The sequence below is a fragment of the Chiloscyllium punctatum genome, chromosome 12 (assembly GCF_047496795.1).
Source record: "Chiloscyllium punctatum isolate Juve2018m chromosome 12, sChiPun1.3, whole genome shotgun sequence".
Taxonomy (NCBI): Eukaryota; Metazoa; Chordata; class Chondrichthyes; order Orectolobiformes; family Hemiscylliidae; genus Chiloscyllium; species Chiloscyllium punctatum.
Window position 1 is genome coordinate 70,101,557 of NC_092750.1, and position 26,020 is coordinate 70,127,576.

General features: G+C 41.0%; 1 protein-coding gene across 5 annotated transcripts in view; it reads right to left on the bottom strand.

Annotated features, from left to right (window-relative positions):
* The window catches only part of dock3 (dedicator of cytokinesis 3), an 889,649-nt gene that overhangs the window by 313,327 nt on the left and 550,302 nt on the right, over window positions 1-26,020 (bottom strand). For all 5 annotated transcript variants that reach the window (XM_072582733.1, XM_072582732.1, XM_072582735.1 and 2 more), the window contains one exon: window positions 18,589-18,713. In XM_072582733.1, the coding sequence (XP_072438834.1) occupies window positions 18,589-18,713 (125 nt within the window). The remainder of the gene's footprint in view (window positions 1-18,588; window positions 18,714-26,020) is intronic.

A 26,020-nucleotide genomic window follows, 5' to 3' on the forward strand; every position in this document is an offset into this window, starting at 1 on the left:
ACTGGGGAAGAGCTTGAGACTAAGGCAAATATGGCTAAGAGGAAGGGCAGTTAGGGAGAGGTTGTTGAGCTCAGCGGAACTGGAGGCGTAGACTCCATTTGCTTCAATACAAAAAGTACAACAGGTCAGGCAGATGAACTTTGAGCTTGAATTGATACTTGCAATTATAATGTTGTTGCTATCACAGAGACACAGCTGAAAATGGCCAACATTGGCTTAACATTTCTGGATATTGATCTTTTAGATAAGACAGAAGAGGAAGCAAAAAAAGGTGGGGGAGTTGTGTTACTGGTTAGGGAGCATATCAAGCTTTGTTGAAGGAGGGCATCCTGGAGGAATCTTACAGCAAGGCATTATGTGTGGTGCTGAGGAATAGGAAGGGTGCAATCACAATACTGGGATAGTACTCAGACCTCCCAGATGCCATTGGGAAATACAGGAAGAGATATGTAGTCAGATTCTGGAAAGATATGAAACTAATATGATTGTTGTGGTGGGTGATTTTTAACTTCGCCCATATTGACTGGCATTCCCTTAATGCCAAAGGCAACAATTTGTTAGGTGTGTCCAGGAGGGTTTTTTAAAACAGTACGTTGATACTCTAAGTGAGGGTGGGAGGCATACTAGATCTGATATTGGGAATTGAGCCTGCCAAAGTTTCAGTGGGGGAGCATTTTGGGAATAGTGACCATAATTCCATAGGTTTTTGGATACTTATGCATAAGAACAAATTGGGGGAAGGCCTACTATAACCGAATTAGGGAAAATTTGGAGAATGTGGATTGGGAGCAGCTGTTTGAGGGTAAATCCACATGACATTTGAAATATTTTAAAGACCGGTTGATTAGATTGCAGGACAGGTATGTTCTGATGAAAATGAAAGATAGGAATGGCAGGATCTGGGAACTTTGGATGACAGAGGAAATTATCAGCTTGGTCAAAAGAGGAGACAGGCCTAAGGTCTAGGCAACTAAAAACAGACTAAGTCCTTGAAGAATATACAGAATGGAGGAAGGAGCTCAAAGGGGAAATTAGGAGGGCCAAAGGGCCATGAAAAGTCCTTAGTCAGCAGGGTTAAGGAGAATTCCAAGGCATTTTCTACATATATTAGGAGCAAAACAGTAGCTATGGAAAGAGTAAGCCTTTACTCAGGTATAAAGGAGAGAGATTATGTGTGGACCAAGAGGAAATGAGTGAGATCGCTAATGAGAACATTACATTGATATTCACCAAAAAGACAGACATGAGAAATGTTGAGGGTAGGGCAAGGTGTGTGAATACTCTCAGATAGGTGAACATAATGAAGGAGGACGTGTTGGGTGTCGTGAAATGAATTAAGAAGGACATGTCCCCAGGAGCAGATGGGATATATCCCAAGATATTGTGGGAGGCAAGGAAGGAAATATCTGGGGCCTTAAGAGATATCCTTGCATTGCCTTTGGCCTCAGGCGAGGATCCAGAAGACTGGAGAATGGTCAAGGTTGTTTAAGAAGTGAAACAGCAAGAATCCAGATAATTACAGGCTGGTGAGCCTAACATACGGGGTGGGGAAACTGTTGGAGAAGATACTGAGAAAGAGGATTTATTCATATTTGGAAGTGAATGGAATTGTTGGCATGACCTTGTGTGGGTAAGGTCCTGTCTCGCCAACTTGATTGAATTTTTTTAGGAGGTGACAAGAATGATTGATGAGGGAAGGCCAGTAGATGTTGTCTACATAGACCATAGTAAGGTACATTTGATAAGGTACTTCATGGCAGGTTGGTACAAAAGGTCAAGTCTCATTAGATCTGTGGTTCGCTGGCTAGGTTATAGAAGACAAAGACATAGTGGAAGGGTGCTTTTCAGAATGAAGATCAGTAACTAGTGGCGTTGCACAGCGATTAGTACTGGGGCCTTTGTATTTTGTAATATAGATATATAAAATGATCTGGAGGAAAATGTATGTCGTCTGATTAGTAAGTTTGCTGATGACACAAAAATTGGTGGAGTTGCAGACAGTGAGGTGGGTTGTCAAAGTATAAACAGAGGAACCTCTATTATCCGAATATCAATTATCTGAAAATCAAAATTATCCGAAGGAGAGCTCGAGGTCCCAATAGAAACATTACATCAAAGATCTGTTTCCAACAGTGATCGCATCTTTTGTTTACAGTGATTAAACAAGCACCGTCTCCAAATGACTAACCTCATGCCCGGTCTCTCTCCTCACACTTTCCCTGGAGTTGTACAGAGGGGTGTACCCTAACCACCCCCCTTCCCCAGATAATCTCTCCAACATTGTCCTGTACAGGGCAAATGTGGAACCGGTCAAAAAGTTGCAGTAAAAACGTGTGTGTTTGTGTGTGTGTGTGTGTGTGTGTGTGTGTGTGTGTGTGTGTGTGTGTGTGTGCGCGCGCGCAATTTGGAGACTTACCCCACAAAGGCAGCAGCAGCAGTCTTGTTGGAGAGGGGGTGGAGCGGATGGGGGGGCGCTTTTGGACAGGGTTGGGGGGCAGGGGATGGTGTTGGATGGGCTTGGTGGGTGGGGTTGGACGGGATTTGGGGGCAGGGGACGGTGTTGGACGGGGGTGGGGGGCAGTGTTGGACTGGGTTGGGAGTGGGGGCAGACAGGGGGATGGTGATGGCCGGGTTTGGGGGCAGAGGGCGGAGTTGGACAAGGTTTTGTGGCGGGGGGGTGGAGTCGGGGTGGGGACTGGGACTGACGGGGAGGCGGTGTTGGATGGGGTTGGGGCGGGGTGGATGGGGGCAGAGGGCAGGGTCGGATGGGGTTTAGGGGCGGGGGTGGTGTTGGACGGGGTTGGGGGCGTAGAGGGCAGGGGTTGGATGGGGTTCTGGGGGTGGGTGGAGGGGCGGTGTTGGGGTGGGGGCTCACGTGCTTTGTGTTGGGGGGCGGAGGGCGCTGTTGGAAGGAGTTTGGGGTGTGGGCGGGGACGGTGTTGGGGCTGGGTTCTCGCACAATGTGTGCTGCTGCAAGTCTCCTGAATGGGGAGCAGACTTTAAAAACTCCGAGCCCCAGAGGAAAGGCATTTAATCGATTAACTGAATCATTGATTATCTGATCAAAATAATGCCCGCCCATCTTGTTCGGATAATCGAGGTTCACCTGTAGTGGGATATAGATGGATTGGAGATTTTGGCAGAGAAATGGTAGATGGATTTAATATGGATAAATGCAAGGTGATGCATTTTGGAAGATTAAAATCAGGTGTGAATTATACAATAAATGGCAGAACCCTTTGCAACATCGATATACAGAGGAATCTGGACGCACTGGTCCACAGATCCCTGAAAGTGGCAATAACAGGTGGATAAGCTAATCAATAAGGGATGCAGCACACTTTTCTTCATCAGCTGGGCATTGAATATAAAATCTGGCAAGTTACTGAACTCTAGTTTAGTTTGGAATATTCTTTGTAATTCTGGTCACCACACTACGAGAAAGACATGGATGCTAGGCACAGGTTGCACGGAAAGCTGATCAGGATGTTGCCTGGTCTGAAGGGTTTTCGGTATGAGGAGTGTTTGAATAAACACAGATTATTTTCACTGGAAAGACAAAGGCTGAGGGGCAACCTGATAGAGGTTTACAAAATTATGAGAGACATGTTTAGAGTGGATAGTCAGAGGCTTTTTCCCAGGGTGGGAGGGTCAACTAAAACAGAGCACAGGTTCAAGGTGAGAGAGGGAAATTTTAGGGGAAAATTGCAGGGAAAATGTTTCACAAAAATGGTTGTGGGTGCCTGAATGCACTGCCAGTGGAAGTGGTGCAATTAGGCACATTAGCAATGTTTAAGGCGTATCTTGATAGACACAAGAAACAGGAGGTGAACAGAGGGGTAGAAACCGTGTGTTAGCAATAAGTAGCAGGTCTAAATGAGGATTAGGAATCGGTGCATGCCTAGTGGATTGAAGGGCCTGTTTCTGTGCAGTATTATTCTTTGTTCTGCTGGAATGCTTGTCCACTCGGATATCCCTCCATTGTAATTAATTCAAATTGTCTGCTATCCAACTTTAGAAAAGTATTGCATACTGATACAGTCCAACACTTATATTACCATTGTTTGAATTCAATTACCTATTAGTAGCAGTTCGTGGTGTAAGCAATGCGTTTGAGAGATGGATTCATACTTCTGAGTGCATTTCATTCAGGACCCAATCAGCCAAACAGAGATTTTCCTCCCATTTCTCTGGGTATTGAGTATTAAAGTTGAAGGGATAAATATAACGTGCAAAACCACAGTACAGCCAGTCACCTTCTGTTGCAAGAGTCTTTTCTTCTAGCTACCACTGATTTTGTTTTTAAAATCTAAAATACTGACACCAATGTAACGAAGTGAACTAATTTTTTTTTCGAAGAAGAATCTGATAGTCCAGAATAATTCAGAAAATGAAAACTGCAGTCAGGAGGTTTACACAAGGAAAAGGAGACACTGGGCTGAATTTTACTTTTTTTTGGCGAAGTGCAAGTTGTGTCAAGTTCAGTGAAGAGCTTTTACCTGAGAGGCTTGTCGAGATAACTCACTGTATCTTACCAAACTTGTCTCTGTCCATTTGGTGTCTCTCACATATGATTCCAACCCTATCTTACTACACGCTGTTGCCAGAACAGCTTGCCACTGCTGGGATATCCCAGAATTAACTAGCATCTGTTGTCCTACATAATCTTTTAACAGGTGGTCGTGCACTCAGACAGGCACTGTCGGGTCAGAACTGCCCTCCATTATTCCTGAAATTTGTCACAGAGATGGTAGACAGGGGGAAATTGGCACATCACTTTGAGGGGCAGGGTTCTGGAGGTCCTGCTGGACAATGTAGAGTGAGGCAGTCTTTCTCTTCTCTCAGGGCTAGTAGTGGAGGCCACAACACTAGACCCTGTCGGCTTGATCTGAGATTAACACCAAGATTAGAAAAGTCTGAGCCATTTGGAAGAGTGCCAAACATTGTAGCGAGAAGGTCAATGTCCTCCTGCATTCTGTCAGATAACTCACACTTACTCTATCTCTACTACTATAAGAAAAAACCTCCACCATGGCTCATGCTCTACCACCCTCACTACTGTCTGCATTATGTGTCCTCACTTGCTGTCAGCAACTTCAATCCCTGGAACCACTAACTCTGCATGCCCTCTGTGCTGCTTACTCACTATGCTGCTAACAAACCTAACAAAAACAGTAATTGCTGGAAAAGCTCAGCAGGTCTGGCAGCATCTGTGAACAGAAATCAGAGTTAACGTTTCAGGTCCAGTGACCCTTCCTCAGAACTGGAACTGGAACTAGAACTAACAAATCTATGCCACCCTACTTTATGAAATCCCATCCAAACATTCTTCCATTCTTCTCTCAAGTACTTATTTGCAAATTTCATGAATGCATTTATGGTATTTGTCCCTGAGTAAATATGTCCCTGTTGACTTCCTCGTGAATTTTGGTATGAAAAAGCGTAGAATCTTTCAGGTTGATCTGCAGCTTGAAGGGCAGGTAGAGGTAAGTAATTGAGGTAAGATTGAGGGTGGCAAAAATATTGGTTTCCTGATAGTGGGTTGAAGGTTTAATGCTAAGTTTGCAGAACCTTTCAGATGAGTTGGGTTTTCTTCTTTCACATTCACTCATATCTCATGATCAGCTCAGCCTACTTAATTAAGTTTATGGATGTAATCCTGTTAGGCAGAGGCTGGAAACACATTCATAAACATAACCATATATACTTGGTATGCATTTGGCAAGTAGACTGATTCTGCTAAATTCTGGGATAACAAACCTCTTCAGCAACACAGTTCCTTCAAAACCAAGTTTTTTTTTGTGCAAATGCTTTCAGTGAAAGGGGTGAAACTCCACTGGATCAACCAGAATCAAAAGAATCTCATTTGTTCTTATACAGTCATAGAGATTCGTCCATGGTGACCAGACACTGTAAATTAACCTAGTCCAGTTTGCCAACATCCCTCTGAACCCTTCTTATTCATATACTCATCCAGACGTCTGTTAAACGTTGTAATTATATTAGCCTCCATCACCCCCTCTGGCAGCTCATTCCATACATGCATCATTCTCCATGTGAAAAAGTTGCCCCCTAGGTTCCTTTCAAATCTTTTCCCTCTCACCTTAAACCTATGCCCTTTATTTCTGAACTCCCCTACCGTGGGGAAAAGACCTTGTCTATTCACTCCATGATTTTATAAACTTCGATAAGTCACCCCTCAGCCTCTGACACTCCAGTGAAAATAGGCCCAGCCTAATCAACATCTCCTATTCTGAAATTCTTCAACCCTGACAACATCCTTGTAAATCTTTTCTGAACCATTTCAAGTTTCACCATCTCTTTCCTATAGCAAGTATTAAACATTTGGAATGTAAAAGATGAGACCTGATTAGGCCCACAAGCCTGCTCATAAAGCAGCCACACTCACTGATTGCAACAAACCTGACTGGGATAGCCGAATGGGAGCTGAGCTCAAAAAGAGCTCAGCTGAAAAAGTTCAGATATCGGTGGGGTAAGTAGAAGTTAAAGATTTTGGGCTATCAGGGACACTGAAAGAATCCTCGGGAATGGAAGGAGGAAATCACAGTGATACTGACAAACAGGACAAGGATGGAAGGGATAGGGACAAAGAGACAGTGATTGGGACAAAGAGGACAAGGAGGGAGACATTTAAGGGGGAAAACAAAATAGGGTAATTAGTAGTGCTGGGGACAGAGAAAGAGCAGGAAAACCAAAAAGGGGTGATGTAAAACTAAGACTGGGCATGGAGATGCGTTTGGAAGTAGAATCAGCGGGAAATACAAGAGCAATGAGAGAGACAATGAAATGACAGATAGTAATTCAGGAGATTGAAGAAGGATAACGGGGGTGATAAAGGAAAGACTAGCCACAGAGATAGGGATGGAATTGTAGAGGAGGAGGATAAAGGGTGAATGAATTGAATGAAAAGTTAACAATCACCAACTTTCTCCTAAATCAGCTTGCAAAAGAAAGCATTGCAGAGAATGCATAGTATAAACGGGAAGTCCATGTGCATGTGTTCCTATGCAGCATAAATACATCCTGAGGGAATCGGAATAGAAACTAAAAAAGTACCATTGCTCGAGCATTTAATTAAGTGCATTGAAGGGAAGCGCTCACTGCAGGGCAAAGTGAACAAGCACTATCAACACCTAACACATACAAATCAATCATACTCAGTGACTCATTTAACTCTGAGAAGGGGGGAACATAAGACTCACCAAGTGTTGATGCTGGTGAGGGAGGATTTCCCACATGCAACACTGCAGGTCATGTCTTTGAAAATGAAGGAAAATTGGATAAAATTATTATGCAAATTAAAAATTCCAAGGTTGTAAGGAATAATGATAGGGAATAATGAAATCCACTCAGTCAAATTGAGCTAATTGCTCAATGAATGAAAGCAATATAAAGATCAAGTCTATCAAAAGGCTGGAAATGGCAGAATGAGGAAGAGAAAAAACAATCATGGATCATGGGTCATATACTCTCCATGCACCTTTCTAGGTGACTCCAGGGAAGGTTTTCATCAAACATATGAGCAACATGATAAAGGTTCAAGGGGTAGTCTGACTGTTTCAAGATCCCTCATAGAAAACAAAAACTGATTCCTAATTTTTCTTCTCAGATCAGTATTTCGATACCAGATATTTGACCAGCTTAACCTAACAATACTGTGGTTAGGGATGTGGAGGCTGAAGAGAGGAAGGAGGAATGTCCATGGCAAATAAAACCAGAAACATGAGGCTAAGGGTCTGTAGCTGTAGACAAGCAAGCAGTGTCAGAATAGAGAAACAGAGTCTTCAACAGTATTGAGCAGTCTACTGAGAGGGTGTACCAAAGACATTACAGCTACCAGTAGACTAGTGGAAGGCAGTTCCAGAAATGTCTTTGTATGATGAGGGATGCGTTCTCTTCCATTTGTCACTGCCTGCATCTAGCGAGGCAGCACTATGGCTACGCCGCTGAAGATCACAATAGGATTGAACTTCCTACACACAAACTCGTTTTCAAAATTCAACTGGGGACATGTGTTGGGTTTTCTGATTGGCAACCCATAAATGGATTCATAAGTCAATCAATGACATTGACAGGAATGCAATATAGTTTTCCAGTTCACCATAGACCCACAGAATCAAGATACCTAGTTGTCAGATTTGCGGTTGACTTTGAGGATGCTTGCTGATTGCCTTGTTAGCATGCTTCAAGTGACTTTGGCATGCCTCCTCTAGTGATCCAGGACAAAGAGGGTCGCCTGCATACAAGCAACCATCATAGAGGCATTTGGGTCCTTTGCAGAGGAGAGGTGATTCAGCAGAGCATCTTTCAAGTATCCTGACATGATGACCTCTGCATTCAGGTCTGTTGCTCCTCCTTCTGGTCGGTGTCCCCGATGGTGTGAAGGTCTGGTACTCACCCGGCTGAACCTAACTCTCCGTGGCGATCACCACCTGTTGCATGGAAACAGCAATGTGCTCAAGTGCCAAAGTGAGAACAGTAGACAAAATTGGGCCGATTCCTCTTCCCTTCATTCTAGTCTGTACTTGACCTTTGGCACATCTGCCACATATTCCCCTGTAACTCCATCAAATGGCTGAAACTCATCATTTCTACAGAACTCAACAGTACATATTGATTCAGGAACCTTGGTTATTTCTTCTTCCTCTAGTTGCAGGCCCATGTCAGTGCCCATGCTCATCTAAATTTTTCAACAAGCTTATTTTAAATTGATCACCCACTGAGATGAATGTCTCTAAGCTAGTGAAGGACATTATCTGAGGCTCACGACTGTTCTTCTTCATAGGAGAGTTCAAAGGGCTGATAAGAATGGTCTGAGAGGCTAGGTCTCTTTTCTAATTTGCATTGGGATGGAAGCTTAAAGTTGTTCAGGAAGAAAAGGATTTATTTGTGTTATGAGCTGCTACTCACAAACAAGGTTCCTTTAAGACCTTGGTGCTTGATTGTAGTTGTGAGTAGTAGATTGGAAGATTATTCATGAGATTACTGCAGATATCAATCTCCCTTCAACACAGATACATTGCCCCCATTCTCTCACCAGCTTTGCAAAGAGTATCAGCAGCCTTATATCAGGCACTCTCCCACAGCACATTTGTGGAGCACACAGGAGTCAAAATGTTGTGGCACAAGAACCAGACTCTCTTCAGCTGCCGCCCTGGCACTGATCTCCACAACAACTTCTTTTCCAGGTTGTCTTCATCAGTCAGGATGCCCTCCTATTGCCATCCTTAAGGGAAAGAACTTCCCTTCTCTCTTAAATAGCCTTCAGATAATCTTTGGGAAGGCATCGCGGAAGAATTGTATCACCTTTTTGCATGGTCTGAGATCTCTCCAAGGTGTGTGACAGTGATGAGCAGAGATTGAGTGATGCTCCTGGCTGACAGATGAACACATGAAATAAAAATAGGAGTCACCCACTCAGCCCCTCAAGCCTGCTGTGCTATTCAATGGGATTGTGGCTGATCTGTTCATGTTTTAAATTCCAACTTCCTGTCTATTGCTGAGGTCCTTTGATTCCTTGCCAAGAAGCTCACCTAAAAATATTCAATGACTCGCTTTCTGAGGCAGAGGATTCCAAAGTCAGAGAACCTGAGAGAAAATAAAATTCTTTTTATGTCTGTCCTAAAAAAAGTGACCATTAATTTTAAAATACTCTTCCCCAGCTCCGGATTCACTCACAAAATGAAACATCTTTTCCCAGTCCAAATTGTTGAGGCCATTCGGGATTCTATATACTTTAATTAGCAAGGCTCTTCCAAACAAATCCTTACCATCCTTACCCATAAAACAATCTATTCCAACCAATCTACTCAAATCTACTCAATCTAGTAAACTAGTCTGAACTTTCTCGAGTAAATTTGCATCCTTCCCAAAATAAGGAGACCAAAGTTGCATGCAGTATCCAGGATGTGGTCTGACCAATTCCTGTATAAGTAAAACATAGCATCCTTAATTTAATGTAATCTCCTCTCATAATAAAGATAGCATCCTATTGGCCTTTATTTTTTGCTGGATGTGCATACCAACTTTTGTGGCACACGCGTTTACATTTCTGTGCACCCTGGAATTCCAGTTGTTCACACTTATTCCAAATTGGTCTACAAACTCCTCATCTCTTCTGCATAATTAGAACAAAGAACAATACACAGGAACCGACCCTTCGGCTCTCCAAACCTGTGCTGACATATTTTGCCCTTCCATACTAAAATTGTCTTCACTTACAGGATCTGTATCCCTTTATTCCCTTCCAATTCATGTATTCGTCCAAATGGTCCTTGAATGCTGCTATTACGTCTGCTTCCACCACCTCCCATGGCAATGCCACCAACTTTGTGTGAAAAACCTGCCTCTCACATTTCTTTTAAGCTTCCTCCCTTGCATCTTGAACTTGTGTCCCCTTGTAATTGACCACTCCACCCTGGGAAAAAGCCTTATACTTTCCACTCTATCCACACCAGTCAGAATCTTATAAATTTCGATCAGGATGTCCCTCAACTTCCTGCATTCCAGTGAAAACAAACCCAGTCTACCCAACCTGTCTTCATAGCTAAAATCCCCCATACCAGGTAATATCATAGTAAACCTTTACTCTACCCTCTCCAGAACATCCACATCCTTCTGGTAGTGTGGTGACTAGAACTGTATGCAAGATTCCAAGTATGGCCTAACTAAAATTCTATAGAGCTGCAGCATAAACTGCCTACCCTTATACTCAATGCCCCTTCCAATGAAGAGAAGCATGCCATAAGTCTTTTTTACTACTTTATCTACCTATGCTGCCACCTTCCATGATCTGTGAATCTGCACACCCAGGTCCCTCTGCATATCAATACACCTAAGGATTTTGTCATTCGCTGTAGAATTTCCAACTCTACTTGACCTTCAAAAATGCATTACCTCACATTTGTCAGGATTAAACTCCATCTGCCATTTTTCTGCCCATGCCTCCAGCTGATCTATATATTGCTGTATCCTCTGACAATCCTCCTCACTATCCACAACTCCATGGTGGAAGCAGACATAATAGCAGCAAACCTTTGTATCATCCACAAACTTACTAATTAGACCAGTTACACTTTCCTCCAAATCCCTCCTGCTCTGCCTGATGGTCACCTTTTCCCTTCCTGCTTGTGGAATCTGAGTCTGCGGTGTGACAAACTCTCTATAGGTGCTATCCATGACACTCTCCGCCTCACGAATACGTCACAGTATCCCTAGACTTCACTCCAACTCCGAAACTCAGGCTTCTAGGAGCTGCAGCTGAAGGCACTTCTTGCACACATGCAGATCCCAGGCACTGGAAATGCTCCTGGCATCCCCCATCGACCAAGGGGAGCAGACTACGATTTGAAGCTCTCCTGCCATGTCTTACCCTTTTAACTTAATTAGTCCTTACAATGTTAAACCTTTAATGCTATGCTGAAGCTTCTGATGCTCTCTGATCCAATAACAATTTCTCAAAACTTACCAGTTACTCACCAACTAGAGTTTCCAGAAACAGTATATGCTCGCGCTTCTTTGCCCACTGGAACTCTCAATGCCGACCTTCCTTTCATGATGCTGTCTCACCTCTGAACCTTTCCTCTCACTGTTTTTATTGGTTAGAGGAGGAAGGATGGATGGAAACACTACAGTAATGTAATGTTTGCGGCTAACCGTTCCTTAAGAGCAGGTTCTTCCGAGATAACTTTCATGCCCACACTGAGTATGAATTCCACTCTCAGAATGCATACAAGTGACGATTCAGCATCCTCTGGTTGTAATACTTTCCTATTATCTTTGTGTCACCTACAGCTATTTGTTGTTACTCCCATCATTTAAGCGTAAAGGTGCACATGGACTGCAATAGTTCAAGAAAGCAGCTCGCCAACACCCTCTCAAGGGCAGCTAGGGACCAGTAATAAATGTTGGGCCAGCCAGCGATGCCCACAAGTCAATAACATAAAACTCTGCTTTCTGCCAACCAGCCAGTCAATCTTTTAGTCATGCTTACATGTTCTCCCTATACCATGAGTGGCTATTTTCTGTATTAACCTTTGATGTGGTATCTTACCAAATGTCTTCTGGAAATCCAAGTACACATGAATGTGGGGCCAAATTGCATAATAACTTCATTTACAAGTTTGCTGACAAAACCACCATTGAAGGTTGGATCTCAAACAACATGACAGAACACACAGGAAGGAGATCATCCTTACAATGTTAAATACTTTTAATATGAAGTTGAAGCTTCTGATGCTTCACCAATGTCAGCAAAATGAAGATGCTGGTCATTAACCTAGGAGGTGGAGTGGAGGACTTGCCCCATTTGCAATAATGGTGCTGAGATGAAGTCGCTCAAGTTCCTGGGAGTGATGATCATAATCTGTTCTGGTCCACCCATGTTGACAATACGATACAGTCAAGAAAGCACAGCAATGCCTCTACTTCCTCAGAAGGCTAAGGAAACTTGACATGTCCATAAAGACTCTTGTAAATTTTTATTGATGCATCATAGAAAGCAAACTATCTGGATGCATCACAATATGGTATGGCAACTACTCTTCCCAAGACTGAAAGTACTCCAGAGTTGTGAACATAGCCCAGTCCATCATGCAAACCAGGCTCCCATCCACTGACTTCACCTATACTTCCCACTACATTAGGAAAGCAACAATCAACAACCCTTCCCATCCCAGTTATACACTCTACCTCTCTCTTCCATCTGGCATAAACATTTGCATAAACAGATTTAAGAACAGCTTCTTTTTTGTGTTATCAGGCTTTTGAATGGACCTCTTTAATGTTAATTCTGATCTGTCTCTGCATCTTCTCTAAAGCTGTAACATTGTAATATACAAGTGCATCAGAGTGCAGGATACAATCGATACACTTAATAGTAATCAAATCAAACCAAATACAGTGCATCTACAGGCTCCCCTTCATTAACAGCACAATTGGCTCCTTCAAAGAATTTGGCTCCCTTTCACAAAATCATGCTGACCCTTCCTGATTACATTGCGCTTTTCTAAGTATATTCCAGCTATAACCTCTAGTGATTGAATCTAAAACTTTCCCTATGACAGATGTTAAGCTAACTGGTCTCTCCTTCAGTTTGCTTAGTACTGTTTCCCTAGAGATTGTATTTTCATTAAGTTTCTTTCACTCTTCTACTTTCTGATTTATAGCTACTGTTGAAATGTTTTTTGGATCCTCTACAGTGAAGACAAAGCAAAATATTTGTTCATTTCATTTCTTTATTCTTCATTATTTCCTTATCATTTAGAGGAAGGATCTTCTGGCTACTTGAGGGACTGCAACAAAGGTTTGCCACAACTGATTCCTGGGATGACAGAATGACATATGAAGAGAATGGTTCGGAGTTTAGAATAATAAGGGGGGAAATCTCACAGAAATCTCTGAATTCTAAAAGGATTAGACAGGGCAACTGCAGGAATCAGTTTCTTAATGATTGGGAAGTTCAGAAACGGAGGTTACAGTTTAAGGATATGGGATCATTTATGACTGAGATGAGGAGAAATTTCTTCACCAAGAGAATTGTGAGCCTCTGGAATTATCTGCCTTCAGAAATAAATTGAGGCTAAACATTTAATGTTTCAAGGAAAAATTAGATATAGTTCTTAGGGCAAAAGGGACCAAAGGGTATGGAGAGAAAATGGGAACAGGGTACTGAGTAGGAAGATCAGCCATGATCAGATTGAATGGCAGAATAAGTTTGAGAGGCCAAATGGCATACACCTAATATTTTTTAATGTTTCTATTTTTACTAACTCCCTAATCTCACTTTCTAGGGAACCAAAACTCACCTTACCTACTCTTTTCCTTTTTAAATACCTGTAGAAATGATTGCTTCCTCTCACACTCTAATGTCTTTCTCCTGATTAACCTTTTAGTCATTATCTGCCCTTTATCATATTCTAACGAATCATCTGACCTGCCATTCATCTTTGCACAGTTATTTGCTTTTTCCTTAAGTTTGATGTTTTCCTTCCTTTTGTTAACCACAGATGGCAGTTTTTCTCTTTGGAATATTTATTTCCAGTAGTTCTCAGTATATTACAAATATTCCTTCAAAGGTCTGCCATAACATCTCTACTGATCTATCCCCTAGCCGAGTATACTAGTTACCTTAGTTTGCTCAGCTTTCATGCCCATATAATTGGTCCTATTAACGTTTAAAATGCTCGTTTTAGACTAAATCTTCACCCTTTTAAACCAGATATTACATTTAAACATACTATAACTGCTGCTACCTAGGAGTATCTTTATTCTGAGGTAATTAATTAATCCTGTCTCATTGAACAATACCAATTCTAATATAGGAGCATATTACTGGATTAGATTAGATTCCCTACAATATGGAAACAGGCCCTTTGGCCCAACAAGTCCACACCGACTCTCTGAGTAACCCACCCACACATTCCTTTACTTTATATTTATCCCTGACTAATGCACCTAACAGTATGACAATTTAGCATGGTCAATTCACCTGAACTGCACACCTTTGGAGTGTGGGACGAAGCCAGAGCACCCAAAGGAAACCCACGCAGATGCAGGTAGAATGTGCAAACTCCACACAGACAGTCAGCTGAGGGGGGAACCAAACCCAGGTCCCTGGCGCTGTGAGGCAACAGTGCTAACTACTGAGCCACTGTGCTGATGCTGGAATCTACTGAAAACAGTAAATGCTGCAGATGATAGTGGGTGAGACAACATCCATGGAGAGAGAGCAAGCTAATGTTTAGATTCTAGATGACTCTTCATCAGAGCTGAAATGAAGTGCAGAGGGATAGTATTCATGCCGTACTTTGCTCGGGGGAGGGGGGCATTGTGTGAATGCTGATGGAGAAAAGATGTTGATAATTCAGATAAAGTTATCGGAACTTTATCTGAACTATCAACATCTATTCTCAACCAGCACCCTGCACCCTCTACCTAGCTCCCCCCACCCTCCAGACTATAGCATAAACACTACCTCCTTCACACTTCACTTCAGCTGTGATGAAGAGTCTAATATAACCTGATCTCTGGTTGGTCCCACAAAGTTTCTTAGAGCAATACAACTTCAAAAGGTATTCAATGAACTCCTCATTCAGGCCACCATTACCAATCTGAATCATTCTGTTTATATGTAAATTAGAATTACCCATGATTACTTTTGTTCTTTTTTCACACGTATCATTATTTCTTCATGGACACCTTGCCCATAGTGCGATTATAGATTGGACACCTATAGACTTCTCCCATTAGTGATTTCTTTCCCCTATAATTCCTTATCTCCACTGAAACATTTTCCACTTGATCTCCTTAACCAAGGTAACCTCGAACTAAGGCACAAATGCCATCTTTGATTAACAATGCTGTCCCATCATCTTTACCTACCTTTCTATTTCTGTTGAATGTCATGTACCCTCCACCCCCACCCTTATGGTCTCATAATTTTATACATCTCAGTCATGTCCCTTGTCACTCTCCTCTGCTTCAAAACAAGCCCAGTCAATCCAGTCTCTGCTCATAAACCCCTCCAGTCTTGGCAACATCCTGTTAAGTTTCTTCTGCACCATCTCCAGTCAATCGCATCCCTCCTATAACATGAATTTCAGAACTGTACATCATAATATTCTATTAGAGCGCTAACCAAATTCTTGGACAGTTCCAGCATAACCTTCCTACTCTTAACCTCTATGCTTCAGTTAATAAAGGCAGGAATTGCATATATTATTGAATTTATCTGCATTTCCTGCTATATTAAGGGATTGGTGTATATGCATACCAAGACTTCTTGCCTACCTGTCCATACAATTTGATATTTTGCTGTGCAAGCAAATCTAATGAGATAAGAAGAACGCAGTTGAATGAGAAAGCCTGCCCTACCCACAACTGAAAATACCTCTTACTTTTAGGTCCACGCAATATCTCAGAAAAGCAAGAATCCACCTAAAATGTGTCAACTCTTGGTTTTTCCTGATAATTCATGTCAGGATTCATTTATAAAAACTCTGTATTTTCCTTCTTACAACCAAATATTTGTACTAAAACCTTTTAAACAAGCTGAGATGCTTTTAACATCAAAATCACATTCTTAAAGAATCACTGTCTTTCACTTTTGTTCGGTTGTTCTGACATTTCTGAATATGTTTATGTAAACTGTAATGCTGTTTATATAATGGGAGCACTTATTTGAGAAGTAGCTTTGCCTGAAAACTCAGCAACTGGAAATAGCATTAATCAAAATACAATAGCTGGATTATCTCAGCTTCAGTTCCATATATTAATTTATGCTGCCAAACTCAAAATACATTACTAATTTGTGAAGCACTGATTGAATAAGCAAAAGTATATTCAATTCAAACCAACTAAATTGGACAGGAGAGAAACAAAACAGAGATTGTACAGTAGATTGATGGAGCAACTCCCTAAAAAATCCAAAATATCTATTTCCTGCAATGTTCACCTGATCAACCTCAAATCCTCTTTCATGCATCTTTAAGTTTTGCACCTGTGCCCCAACCTGCTCATCAATTCAATCCCAGTTCTTCAACAGTTCAAATTTTAATTCTTATCGTCACATTTTAGTTATTTCATGGCTTTACTCTTCCTATGTTTGGAATCTTCTCTTGCAGTCAAGTCTCTGTTTATGTCACACCACCAATTTGAGCCCACTTGCTTCAACCCATCAATGGCAGCCATATCTGCACAAATCTCATGTTCTTAAATTCCTTCATGTACCTCTTCTTGACACTCCAAACTTTCACGTCAATTAACTTCTGGATAACTGTACAATTGAACCCTCACCTCCACCTATGGACCCCTGAAAAGCCCACTTGACTACCCTAACTTGCCCTACTAGGCACGGTGGCTCAGTGGTTAGTGCTGCTGCCTCACAGTGCCAGTGACCCAGGTGCGATTCCAGCCTCGTACGACTGTCTGTGTGGAGTTTGCACATTCTCCCCATGTCTGCGTGGGTTTCCTCTGGGTGCTCTGGTTTCCTCCCAAAATCCAAAGATGTACAGGTTAGGTGGATTGGCCATACTAAATTGCCCATAATGTGTAGGTTAGGTGCATTGGTCAGGGGTAAATGCAGAGTAATGGGGAATGGGTTTGGGTGGGACATTAAAAAAAAAGTGGGTGACACCGTGGCTAGCACTGCTGCCTCATAGCACCAGGGAGCTGGGTTTGATTCCAGCCTTGGGTGACTGTGTGGAGTTTGCGTATTCTCCCTGCGTCTGCATGGGTTTCCTCCTTGTGTTTTGGTTTCCTCCAACAATCCAAAGAAGTGCAGGTTAGGTGAATTGGCTATGCTAAATTGCTCATAATGTTCAGGGATGTGTAGGTTAGGTGCATTGAGTAGGGGTGAATATAGCATAATAGGGTGGGAGAATGGGTCTGGGTGGGTTACTCTTCGGGGGGTTGGTGTAGATTTGTTGGGCCAAAGGGCCTGCTTCCACACTATAGGGATTCTACTCTTCTATAACCCAACCTTACTAGAACTCACAACTCAAAACTTATGAATTCTCTGGCTACCCTCTGACTCAATCTGACTTGACTACATGACCTGACTGCTTCTGACTCCCGATTTCCCCTAACCCGCTCTTCTCCAACTTGAACTGATTATACCCCATCACTTGATTTGTCCTTGAAACTGTCCTAACAGCTCCCCTGATCCTCTGACTATTCTCCTAACTGGGTCCCATCTTCAAAGCTGATATGACTACCCTATTACCACCCGACCCAACTGCTAACATACTGCATACCATTACTACCTCCCACATCAACCACGTGATCCTTCCCCCTTACCTACTTATCTCATTCACCCTGATTCACTAAAACACTGAAAAGCTGTGTAAATGAATTAATGCATTTAGTTTGAGAGTGAATAAACATTTAACAAAATAAAGCAGCTAATGCCATAAAAAGGTAATATGCTTTGGTTTTTCATGATAATTCAGTACGAGGGAAGACTTTGATTTTAGATAGACTGCATTTTTTTTTAAGAGACCAGGTTCACTAGTTCCAGGCAGAAATGTGGAGCGGCATTGCTGCATAAAGATGTAAGAGCAGGGTGGCAAACCAATGGTGATTACCATTCCTTAGAAGATTCAGGCCAATACATTTTTCAGTGAAATGAATGATAGTGCCCTGCAGTGGGAATTCTTGGCAGTGTTATCTTTTCTCACTCGAAAGTATTGAAGGCCGATGTTATTATCCCTCAATACTGACACCCTGGTTGAGGTTATTTAATTCAACGCAGGATGAAGTTCTTTTGACTCCTCTCTGTCTTGAATGGGCAACCCTTTACTCTGAATTCATGCCCACTGATTCAAGTGCATTCAATTTAAATAAAGGGGAAAAAACCCTACACTCTATGAATTTATCCTATGACTATCTCTGCTAATTTGATTTCCCCAATGTATATGAAGATTAAAGTTACCTGTGAATAGTGTATTGCCTTTGTTACACATACTCATCATTTCCCGATTTATTCTCTTCCTTACCGTATAGTATTGGTATCTACATTTTCTAAGTGAGCATCAAGAGAACTTCTCAGCAAGTGTAAAAAAATCTTACCTTGAGTGTCTCTCCATCTGCATAAAGGACGTAAACCGTTATTTCTATGTTTTTCTGTACACTCTTTCCACCTCTCTCAAAATCTCCTCGTTCCAATGTCAGATACAAATCATTTCTGATGTCACCTGCAGGATAGTCACATAACATGCCCCAAAATGTTACTTTGATAAAATTTAACAGAAATAGCGTAAAAATGATGGGTGAATTTGCAGGTCGACTACATACACTTAAACCACAGCAGTGAAGTTAATCTAAACAATGGATCGTGCAGGGTCGGTATCTGACTGAAAGGAAGCATGTAGTCAGTGAGATATATATGCCACTCCTTCAGCTCAATGAACGACCCCACCTAAAATTCTAACCTACCTTTCTTTAGATACTGACTGTCATACTATGTAATCCTAGTATTTTCTGTTTCTTATATCTCCAGTAACTGCACTTTTTTGTTCCACTTATATAAACATGGCAAAATGTCTTACATGATTCTTTGCCAGCAATGTGGAAAGGAGAGCATGAAATGATTATGGTTGGTGAAGTATTGATGCTACATTACATTGCTGACTCTACCTAACGTTATGATTTATTATACATTTACAAAATTTAAGTCAAAATTGTTGAATTTCCACTGGAAAAACTGCCGAGCCAACTCATCTGTGGAAGTCAGTGGTGAGATCCTTGGACAGTCCATATCACAGTAGGGGAGGTATTGGATGTATTAGAATAGATGAAGGTGGATTAATCTGCTGTCCTGACCAGATATGTCCAGGAACCCTGCAAATGGCGAGAGAAGAAACTGCGGGGGCCCTGGTTGATATTTTTGCATTATTGTTAGCCACGGGTGAGGTTTCAGAAGACTAGAGGGCAGCGAAAGTTGTGCTGTTACTCAAAAAGGGCTGCAAAGAAAAACCTGGGAAATACAGACCAGTACGCCTAAAATCTGTGGTGGGTAGGTTACTTGAGAAGATTCTGAGGGACAAGATGTCCATGGATTTGGAAAGACAGGGTGTGATTAGGAATAGTCAGTATGGCTTTGTGTGTGGAAGATTATATCTCACAAATTTGTTGAAGTTCTTTGATGAAGTGACCAGGAAGGTTGATGAGGGCGGACAGTACATATCGTCTACATGGAACTTTTGATAAAGTTCCACATGGATGGCTGCTCTGGAAGGTTAGATCGCATGGAATCCAGGGGGAACAGGCAAATTGAATACACAATTGGCTTAATGATAGAAAGCAGAGGGTAATAGTGAAAGGATGCTTGTTGGACTGGAGGCCTGTGACTAGTGGTGTATCTCAGGGGTCAGTGCTGGGTCCATTGCTGTTTGTTATCTATGTCAATGATTTGGATGAGAACGTACAAGGCATGACTAGTAGGTTTTACAGATGACACGAAAATAGACGGTATCGTGGATAGTGAGGAAGGTTATCAGAAATTGCAGCAGGATTTTGATAGTCTGGGGAAGTAGGTTGAGAAATGGCCAATAGAGTTTAATATGTAAATATGAGGTGTGCATTTTGGAAAGTCAAACCAAAATAGGAGTTTCAATGGTGAATGGTAGGGCCTTAATGAGTGCAGTGGGATAGAGGGACCTTGGAGTTCAGGCGCACGGTTTGCTGAAAATGGAGTCACACATTGACAAAGCAGTGAAGAAGGCTTTTGGCACATTGGCTTTCAATAGTCAGGGCACTGAGTATAGAAATTGGGAAGTTATGTTGCAGTTGTACAGGACACTGGTGAGACTGCACTTGGAGTATAGTGTTCGGTTTTGGTCACCTTGCGAAAGGAAGGGTGTTATTAAACTGGAAAGGGTGCAGAAGAAATTTGCAAGGATGTTGAGAGGACTGAAGGGACTGCTATGGAGTGCCATTGGACCTTTCTCTTTACAGCGTAGGAGACTGAGGGATGGGGTCTTATAGAAGTGTAAGATCATGACAGGAATGGATAGGGTGAATGCACTCAGTCTTTTTCCCAGGGTTGGGGAATCAAGGACTAGAGGGCACCAGATTAAGATAAAAGGGGAAAGAATAAATGGGTACCTAAGAGGCAGCTTTTTTACACAGAGGGTGACACGCACCTGGAATGAGCTGCCAGCGGAAGTGGTTGAGGCGGGTATATTAACAACATTTAAAAAGCATTTGGACAAAAACATGGATAGGAAAGGTTTAAGAGAATGTAGGCCAAGTGCAGGGAAATGGGGTTGGCGTGGATGGACATTTTGGTCAGCACAGACCAGTTTGGGCTGAAGGACCTGCCTCCGTACTATAGGGCTTGATGACTTGATATTGCATTTCTGGTTTATGAAGTTTCTCGGATAGTTGAGAGTAACCGTGTTTGGTGTAGGCTGTTCCAACAATTAATTGTGCCTCATAATTCCAAAACAATCCTTTTAAGTATTTTTTAAAAAACCTGTATATAGCCCTTCTACTGCAATATAAACAAGATGGTGCTAATGTCTCTATGAGGTAATCTTTCCTTGTAGTAATAAAGCGATAGATAAATGGTAGTTCTGAATGTTGTTCAAAACATTTCATGTTTTTTTAACTTCTGGTGCATACAGCAGGGATATGTTACTCTGAAGTTCTGATTGTGATTCTGAATGTCTACATGCAATTCCAATGCAGATATGGGAGTTTGAGAAGGAACTGCCCAAGATGTACAATCACTTCTATTTTATTAGAAGCAAATCTTAAATAATGTAAGCCAAGTGGACAATTTTTCAGAATCCCAAGCCAGTCCTTATAGTCCTATTAGGTGCTCAGTCACAGTAAACTGAGAGTCAATAATTTGTGCTCGATGTTTAGCAGATAGCTTCTCTGTACAAATGGTTTATCAAAAGTAGTAAATAGATGGTCATATGTAATTTTGTTTCTGGCTAGTGATCAGCAGGTACGTTAAACATATTACAAGGAAAATACATTTGGTCCAGATACTTTGGTGGTGTCTATATTCTGTGCGAGTTGATATGGAGAAAGATCCTTGGTTTTTTGCAATTTCATGTCAACACTTTTGTTTCCAGTGTTTGTCAATTGTTTTTGGTTCTTTGTGATTCACAATCATTTCAAGTCAATTTAAAATAATCAACCATTTGAACAAAGTCATCTTCTGTGTATTGATTGCAGCAAGTTTAAAGTTTAGATACTTTTTAATTGAGATTGATAATTCCAGTTACACAGTTTTCAAAACATCTCTGCAGTTCTCTCTGAATATGAAGTTGGAAGCTCTGAATTTACAAGAAAATGAAGACATACAATTTTTGAGTTCTCTGAGCAGGCCTTAGTTTCCAGTTGTCTTTCACTTAGTTGAGGAATCAGTGAACATGGGAGTTTACAAGTCTCTGATTTAAATTTTGACACACATATACAAGAAAAAAATGTCTCCGTTTCAATTTAACTCTGGTAAAGCAAGGCCCAGAAAGATCTCAGATAGGAAATGTACATGATGGTGGACTCCTGATTCTTAATCTTGCCAACAAATAGGTGTGGTATGTTTGAGGAAAGATTGAAAGACTGTTTTAAATTGCTTACATATCTGGACAAAAGGAAGTGTAACTAAAACCTATTAGTTTCTGCAATGGGGGCTATTTCCTTCTTGCTAATTTGCTCCCATTAACACTGTAAATAAACAGTTCCTCAGAAGTTCTGAATGCAACTTTACCAATAGGTTTTCCTCCGATATCATAGGTGAATGGACTCAGTGAAGACTGTTAGGTTAACTTGTCCATGCTGACAGTTAAGATAATGGTTCCTGTGCAAATGGTTAGACACTCGGACCTACCCTCCTAATTTTAATGCCTGTGTACTCTGAAATCATTTTGTTTGCATCATTATGTTCCAACATATAGCAATCTAGGATAGTGAATGGAATACAGTATTATGCCTGCAATTAGAGCCAGGTGAAATGAAATAGTTTGTTCCCTGCCTCCAGGAGTCCAATGTTGCGTACTGGTCACAAAATATTCCTGAATAAGCAAAGAGAGCTTAAATAGATTGCAAACTGGTTTGGCAGCAGAATGCAAAAGGTAATGGTGGATGGGTAAGAGTCTATGGGGAGTGGGGAGGGGACACTGACCTGTAGATTTTGACCAGCCTCTGCTCCGGATCCATTACTTGGCTTGAAAATAATGTAGAGGAGGATGCCTCTAATAATATGATTAAAATCAAATACACATATTTCCATGCCTCACTGTGTTCACTTTTACAGCTCCAAAACCAGGCCAGTATCTACTGTGCAATTGTTAACACAAATAATACACTAAATTGAGGAATCTTAGCCAATTTTGTCCATACAAGCCCAGAGGATGTTATAGTTAAGTGTTGTAAGCCAGATGAAGTCAGCCTACTCAGGATAAAAAAGATGAATCTGGGAGCCTTGTAGTCTGATAAATTTATGAAATCATCAAGGAAGGTTCAACAATGCACAATTACAAAACCCAGGCTGTGGAGATGTTAGTCCACCCAAAAAAGTGCAACCATTGCACCACTTAGCAGTAAAAGCACTTAAAATATGAACATTATGAAGCTGAACTTGTCCATAATAGAATACTGTTAATAAACTTGGCATGCATGGTCACCCTAACATCCCCATCATTCACTTGTCATTTGAATATTAACATATGCTGACTTAAAATGCAAATAATGCTGCTGCAGATAAAGTTAATAGACACAAATTACATGCTAACCTTTCTATATCTATGTAGATGCCAGGAAGAATTTTGTTCATGTGCACTAAAACTAACATAGTACATGGGTTTGTGCTTTGAAGCAAAGGAAATACCTTTATATTCAACCGCACAAATGCAATATTTAGCTACTTTCAAGTATTTACCTACTTTCTACTCGTCTCCATAAATTGGAACAAACAAACTCATAGGTGCAGTAAAATGAACAGTGACATTTACACTTCATGTTTGAGACAAGAAGAAATCTGAACAGTAGTGCTTAGTGTAAAATATTTGAAATACTTGATTATGCCCAATTTACTCATATATCTTTCCTAATTGGTAAAATCAACAACGCAGGGACTGAGAGTGTGCTGACAAATTAGAAATGAAATAATGGTAGTACTGCTTCAGGAATACTATAATTTTATAAGACTAGAAAGTACAATACTTGCAGCCAATACTTTTGAGCTGTCAACACATATTTCTGGTTTTAAACTTTCTTTCATTACAAAATAAAGAACAATTCCATCTGAACTCATTAATTATTCATCCAATACAGTCTCACAGAATAGTTTGAACATGCTGTGGCTGCTCGGCGTCGAGGACTCTAACTTTTTTGTTGGGTTTTATTAAAATATTTCGTAACTTGCTGTGTTCTATAGAGTCCAAAGTTGTGAAGATTCTATCACAATAGTATTATGAAAGGCAGTTGTTTTAGAATAAATAATGTTTAAACATGGTATGGTGATCAATGTTCAAATGCAAAGAACTGCCCTAGATGTGTGGTACTCTTCGAAATGAAGAATAATCCAATAACATTGAATGGAATCTTTTGCTTCAGCAATCAGTAGCACAATGACAACAAATAGAATCAAATAATTCTACAGTACAGAAATAGGCCATTCGACCCATCATGTCTGTACTGGTTCTCAAAACAGCTACCCAACTGATCCTATTCTCAAACCCTATCTCCATAGCCCTCTAAGTTCATCACTTTCAAAGATACATCCAGTTCTCTCTTGACCTTGCTAGGTAATCTGCTTCCACCACTTTCCTAACAGCGCGTTCTAATTCAATTCTCTGAGTAAAGAACTCAACACTCCTTATCTCACTCCTAGCTCTTATGCTGAAATCTTGAAATTGTGACTCCCAATTAATGACATACCAACTGGTGGAACAGTTTCTTCTTTATCCTGTCAAAATTGTTTGTAATTTTGTATGTCATAATTTTAAGGTCATCTCTTAATAGTCCTTGCTTCAAGCAGAATAAGCCCAGTTTCTAAAATCTTTCCTTATATCTAAAACGCCTCAACCCTAGTATCATTCTAGTAAATCTCCTTTGCATTACCTCCAGGGTTTTAACATAATTCCTTAAATAAGGCACCCAGAGCTGAACACAATATTCCAAATGTTGTCTGACCAAGATTTGTAGAGGCGTAGAAGCATAATCTATACTGCTATTTATAAACCTAAGGATCTTATAAGTTTTCTTAACAACTGTTTCAACTTGCCTGGCTACCTTCAGAGAATTATACACGCGAGGTCCCTCTGATCCTGGACTCCCCTGAAAGTTATACCATTGTGTCTGTATGGTTTCTTTATGCTTTTTCTACAACTGACTCGTAGAACGTTACTGTTCTATTCTTCATAGTAAGCAAAAGCTAATTCACACACTGTTAGTGTGCTATTGGTCGTTTTAGGACAATTGCCTCACATTTCTTTGCATTGAAATTCATCTGCCAGGTGTCTTCGTATTTGGCCTATATTTATCTTATCCCATATAATGGCCCCCATCAGTTTTCCCACTGTCAATGTCAAGGTTTCTTGGGTTATCTTTTGCCCATTTCTTAAACATTAGTGTCACATTTGTATTCCTCCAGTCCCCAGGACTAATCCTATGTTCAGACAGGCCTGGCCATTTCCTTACGGGGTCCACGCTATCCTTCACTAATCTTTTACTATTAACATGTTTGAAGAACAGTTTACTATTTGTTTTATCGCAACCTGCTATCCTTTCCTCAAGCTTCCTCTTAGTCTTCCTTATTCTAGCCTTAGCGTTTCTCATGTATTTAAATACTGTTTCAGATTTCTATTGCTATTAAATTCTGGTAAGCATCATATGCCTCCTTTCTCTTCCTTATTTTCTCATCAATATTCTTAATCATCCAGGGTACTCTAGCTTTGGACACCCTGTATTTATTTCTTATCGCTATGTACTGAGGCACTCCTTTATCTCCCTTTTGAAAGTTCTTCATCCATTTTTCATCCACCAAAGTACATTTCTAATCACCCTGCTCCAGTTCAACTTCTGGATCCCTAAAATCTGCCCTTTCCAGTCTGGGATCTTAATCCTTGATTGATTTTGTTTTTATCCCTTTCTAACTTAATATTGAACATTATTATATTATGATCACTATTTCTGAAATGCTCTCTCACTCTGACATTCTTCAGAGGTCTCCTGCCAAGGACCAGATCCTGCACAGTTCATTCCCTGGTGGGACTGGAAATGTAATATACATGTTTCATGAATTTCTTCCCTTCCATGCCCCACAAACCACCTTTTTTGCCGTCTTCTCTAGGGTAATTAAAATCACCAACTATCACAACCCTAATTTTTCTGTAGATTTCCATAATCTGTCTGCAAATGCTCTCTCTGTTTTCTGTCCATTATTTGAAGATCTACATACCCAACAATGTCATCACTCCTTCTCTGTTTCCTCACCTCCAACCATGGATATTCTAATTCAGGAACTGCATTGTGTTCAAGATAT